At 45.8% G+C, this 5,682-nt stretch overlaps 1 protein-coding gene across 1 annotated transcript in view; it reads left to right on the top strand.

Annotated features, from left to right (window-relative positions):
- Positions 1-5,682, top strand: part of ITGB5 (integrin subunit beta 5) — a gene marked incomplete at its 5' end in the record, with an annotated part of 125,891 nt that overhangs the window by 30,243 nt on the left and 89,966 nt on the right. The window contains 1 exon segment of the mRNA XM_027774215.1: positions 1,731-1,899. Coding sequence (XP_027630016.1) covers positions 1,731-1,899 — 169 coding nt within the window.

Raw genomic sequence — 5,682 nt, forward strand, 5'->3', positions numbered from 1 at the left:
GGAAGGCGCTGACTGCTATACCTGTCCAGAGAACACTGGCCATTGTGGGAGTGGGGTTGATTCTGTCCAGAGCCAGACCAATGCAAAGGACTCTGCGACTGTGGTGGTCGGAGTGGCGGAGGTAGCCCTCGAGGGAAATGAGGTGGTCCTTAGAGGATTGCAAAAGATTCCTCTTCCTAGAGGAGAGAAGCCTGCCCAGACCTGCTCTGATGAGGCTGTGTCTTGGCGGTTTGGGCTTTGGGCAGGGTCCTCCCAGCAGTTGCTAAGCCTGTTTCTCTTTTCATGCACACAGTTTGCACTGGATTATAAAGCCTCCCTCCCACCCTCCATCCCCACCCCTTGCCTCTCTGTTGGTGCTTGTTTTTCATCTTTTGTTCTGAGAGAAGCCTCTCTAAGACAGCCACAGCCGCTGCTCAGTCTGGTCTGTCCTGCCTCCCCAGCCTCCTCTGGGCTGCTCCTCACCCCTTCTCTCTGCGCTGCAGCCCCTCTGGCCTTCCTCTGCCCTTGGGCTCTGAGTGAGGCCTCCTGCCACAGGGCTCTTGCTCACATTCTTCTGTCTGTGACACTCCTCCCCTTTACCTTGTAAACCAATTTGTAAAACAATATATGGCCTCTCTTCCTGTTTCATTTGCTGTTTGGCAAAAGTGAAATGCCTAATGCTGTAAGTGGCAACTAACTTCCTCCAGGAATGGGGCCGCTTGGGTCTCCATAGCAGACTGGCAGACTGAAGAGGAGATGACCCTGTATTTCAGGAGAAAGACATAGTATCAACCTGGTATTGCAGTGCAATGCTTCTCCCTTTCTTTCTTTTCTTCTTTCCTTTTTTTCGGGTCTTTTCATAGGGTGCATACTCTCGCCAGAGAGACAGACAGAGATAGTGAGAGGGAAGGTGGGAAATCACCCCCAATGGGGTATGACCGTGCTATAATCCCTTCTCTTCCATTCTCCTCCCTGGATTTTGGGCATGCACACATACGTGCCCAGCATGATTTTCAAGCAACTGGGTCCAGGGCTTGAACAGTGATAGGCCATGTGGGGTCTAGCACCTTAGCCATCATGCCACCTGCTGGCCCCACAGTTTTTCTATTTTTCCAGGTTTCCAGATATAATTTTCCATTCGGGGATGCTTAGTTTGTAAATGAATTCTGTTGTGTCTGCAAGAACTGATAATTTATCACTGCAGGTTTTATAAATTAATGAAGGAGCAGAACGAATGTTATCATTCCTTTTGCAGCTGGCACTTGTGAGTAGCTATGAAGCGGTCATGTGATCCTTTGTCATAAAGCGGCAGCAGAGTTGATGTGAGAAGCTGGTGTCATAGAGTGACTCTGACAGCGCCGTCACAGGACGTTGACTGCTTCCTCAGCTCAGGAACCTTCCCTGAGCTCTGCCGAGGCTTGCTCAGACCACTGACCCACACATCTTTCAAGGTCCAGTCCACTCCAGCCACGTAGCCTGCAGTATCCCGCTTCCTTTGATCCATTTGTCCATAGCGTTCCCTTGCAACCTGTTATGTGCTGTCTTGCCTCCAGTTTGGGCTTGATGTTTGGAGACTGAGGAATGCTATTTATCTTTGTTCTCCTCACTGTGCCCGTCTCAGGGGCATGCAGTGGGTGCTCGGCAAATGTTTATTTAAATAAATATTTATTCTTCAGGCACTCGGTAAATGCACGAACACTTGACGAAGTAAAATTCGGAAAAGTGACTCTGCTCTTCTTTTTTCTCTCTAGTTACAAGTTATTTCCAAACTGTGTCCCCTCCTTTGGGTTCCGTCACCTGCTGCCTCTCACAGACAGAGTCGACAGCTTCAATGAGGAAGTTCGGAAACAGAGGGTGTCCCGGAACCGCGATGCCCCCGAGGGGGGTTTTGATGCAGTGCTCCAGGCAGCTGTCTGCAAGGTAACTTCCTGGCCCTGGCCCTGCGTGGGCAGGTCTAGAGAGAGAGCCTCAGTGTGGATGGACACTGGCACTTGCTGCGGGAGATGGTAAAATCTGAGCGGCCCCAGTGTGCAGCTCCATCCACTCTCACGTCAGAGGAGGAGCTCAGTGGACTGGAATACTGCAGCAGCGAACCAGCTGGAGCTGGGGTGGCTGGGCTGGTGTGCGTCTCTGTGTCAGGGTGTGGCTGTGTGCAGTGGGAGACTGTCTTTGCCAGAAGACAGCTGTGCCGTGTTTACGTATGTGTTTGGTTTTTTTGCTTCTTTGGGGGAAAAAGGTAAAGGTCAAGTCATACACATAGAATCTTGTAGTTTTCTAGCCCAATTTTGGTCCACTTTAGAGATGCCACTATTGGGGAAGCTGGTTGAAAAAGAATTTCACAACGTCTTTGGTTGCATTTCTATGTATTTTGTTTTTCTCCGGCTTCTCTACAATACATGAATCCAGAGGGAGGACATGGTCGTAGGTCAGAAATGAACTCATGCTTTTCAGAGGTTCCAATTTCAGCAAAATACTGGGTTGCTGGAAAAGTCATGACGCATTTTTGCCTAGAAAAACATTGAAAAATATGTCATGACTTTTCCAGTGACCCAATATACAAATGAAAGGTGGATGGTGACTTATTAAAATAATTTTCTACTGTTGGAACAACCCAATAGCAACAACAACAAAAAAATCAAAATTAGTCTCAAATTTGCTACTGTAACACATGCTTTAAAAATTGTTGGGTTTTGTATATACATTTCCCATATTTCTACAGTAGCCATCAAAGAGTGTGTATAATTGGTAAAGTTGCTGGAAAATTCAGGCAGGTTCGGCCCTAGGCAGTGCTAGAGACTCCTGTGTCTGGAAAGGCCAGAAGGTCAAGGGGGGAACTCAGTTTGGAGAGGCTGCCTGTGGCAGCTGCTGCCCATTTATGAGGAGATGAGCGTGTCATTGTCTGTTACATAGTTTCTGACCTCTCTGTTACATAGTTTCTGACCTCGGAGGACTGGATTCAGGGTGTCACGGACTCACTTTTTCTCTCCACCCAATTCTTAGCAGGATGAGACAGCCACAGTTATCCTTTCTGGAGTAAACTCACATGGTAGACAGAGGAAGACGGGAAGGAGGGCTATACAGCAAGTAGCACAGGCTCCTGTGGCCCTTGGGCCCCTGTCGTTCTGCCCACTGCGGAGTTCCTGGGCCCATCCTGGAGAGGAAGGTACTGGTGGCTCCCTGTCTAAGATGGCAGTGAAGTGGCCTCTTCCCAGCTTGTTGGACAGAGCCAAATGGTTTAATTCCAAGGACCCTCGTGTTTTCAGCAGCATGAGAAAGCCAGATAAACAGCTAGGATGTGTGCAACTCTGGAGCTTTCGAACATTTCATAATAGTTTATTAATCGATTCTGGAAGAAAAGTTATATTTTTGACTGGCATTCAGATACTGATTGTAGGAGGTATTGTCTTCACGGACATTCAGCCAAATGCTGCTTCTTGATAGAGAACAGTGCAGGGAAGATCTAAGGTCCTCTTCATCTTCCTACCTTGAAAATTTTCAGGATTTTCTTTTCTCAGGGAAGGAAATCATCTTCAAGACTCAGGGAAAGGAACCCAGATATAGGCCTGAGCACTGTCCAGTGATAGCCATCGGGGCCTCATTGACTGCTTGAACCATAGCGGTCTTCGAGAAGCCATTTGGTCCACTCTGTGCCACCAGAACCTTCCTCTGCCATCCTCGATGGATGAATTACCCCTTTAAAGCTCAGTATTTCAAAAGTCAAGAATTTCAGAGGAAATGGAAGCAGATTTCCTAAACTCATTGCCTGAACCTGGTACTAGGGAGGCACTTTATGAGCATGTGCCAGCTTTATGCCTGTTAAAGTTTTCTCACTCCTCATCCTGGCCTTTGCAACAGGGAATACCCGGAAAGTTAATCATTGCTTAGAATTATGCAATCTGTGACCCACCAGCTTCTCCCTTCACCTTGACTTTTCTTTCGTGCTGTCAGTTCACGTTTAGTTATATATCAGGTAATTTCTTTCTGACTTTAATCACCTATTTATATCTATTAGATCATTGGAAAAGTCATGATGCTTTTTTTTTTTTTTTTGCATAGAAAAACATTTCATGACTTTCCCGACAACCCAATATAATAAACTTCTAATAAATGCCATCCTTTTTGATTTACCACAGTTTTACTTATAGTAGAAAAATATTGGAAATAGATTATGGACCACCTTTTTTTTTTTTTTTTTTTGGAGAGGGTTTTGCTATAGGGCGTGTGCGCTCGCCAGACAGACAGAGAGAGACAGAGACAGAAAGCGAGAAATCACCCCCCAGGGGGGATGACCACATCGCAATCCCTTCTCCTCCATTCTCCTCTCAGGCTCTTGGGCACGCACGCACACGCGCCCGGCGGTGTACCACCGGGTCCGGGACGCGAACTGTGGTCGACTACATGGGATTCCAGCGACATAGCCATTACGCTAACTGCTGGTTCCCTGGACCACCTTTTGATAAAAGACTATGCAACAGTTATGCCATTAGAAAATATTTAATGACTTGAATTATACCTAAGATAAATTAGGGAGTGGGTACAAAGCAGGTTATAAAACAATATGGACTGGGGGCCAATGATGGCGAGGTGTTTAAGGCACTGGACTCCAACATGGCCAACTGTGGTTCTAGTCTTGGACCTGGCAGGTTGCTTTCTCACTCTCTGTCTGTCTGTCTCTTTCTCTGGTGAGGTCACATGCCTTGTGGCAAATTAAAAAAAATAATAATGATAAATAAAATGAAATAATTATTGAAAAAAACCAGTATGGACTGTATGACCCTATTTTGCCAGGGAAAAATTTTTGTGGACGATGATAACAGTAGTTTTCTCAGGTGATAGGATTATGTATGGTTTTTATTTTTTTTCCTGGTGTTTTAAAATTGTTTATTTACTTAAACCTCCACAATAAGTATTTATGACTTATTTTTTAGAACATTTCAAATATACAAAAATAGGGGAAATGGTGAAATTTAAACCCAAGTACCCATTGCTTATTGTTGATGACTACCAGCTCTTGGCCAATCTTGTTTCGTTTGTACTCTCAAACACCTTATTGAAGCAAATCTCAGATATCACCCGTAAGTCCTTTGTTTAAATCTCAGATGTCATTTGTAAGCCCTTTGTTTTGAGTTTTGTGCCTGCGCCCAATCTGCCCAGATTAAGGCCCTGAATCTTGCATCCTGAGTGCAATGGAGGGAGCCATCTGGAACCTGCCGCACTTGGCTGTGTGCCTTGTGAGGCCTGGAGTTAGTGGACGGCCCTGGAAACACAGCACGCTCTGCTTCCTCTGACCCTGCGCCCTTGGCGACGCCGATCACGGGCCTAATCACCGCGCCACAGCGAGCTCTTGCCGGGGCTGAGGGGCTTCATTCTCAGCCCTGTTTCCATGGGATGGACTGGTGGTTATCAGCTAGTGAGATTTAGAGATATGGGTTATGCACAGGGCTTTATTTTGCATACTTAAGATTCCATTTATATACATTTCTTTTTGTCTTCTTTTACTCGTCAGTTCTTTACCTCTATGACCTGTTGTGTACAGAACGATAAGAAAGAATCTACCTGTTTCTGTTTAGGGTTCTATTTAGGACAAGGCCCCGTTTTTTTCTGAGTGGAAGTTTTAAGTTATTTTCTTTTCCCTCTGGGCAGTTCACTCAAAAAAAAAAAAAAAAAAAAAAAAGGGGCCTTTCTCATCAATGGCGGCATTTT

This window comes from Tupaia chinensis, unplaced genomic scaffold (genome assembly GCF_000334495.1).
Source record: "Tupaia chinensis unplaced genomic scaffold, TupChi_1.0 Scaffold000415_1, whole genome shotgun sequence".
NCBI lineage: Eukaryota > Metazoa > Chordata > Mammalia > Scandentia > Tupaiidae > Tupaia > Tupaia belangeri.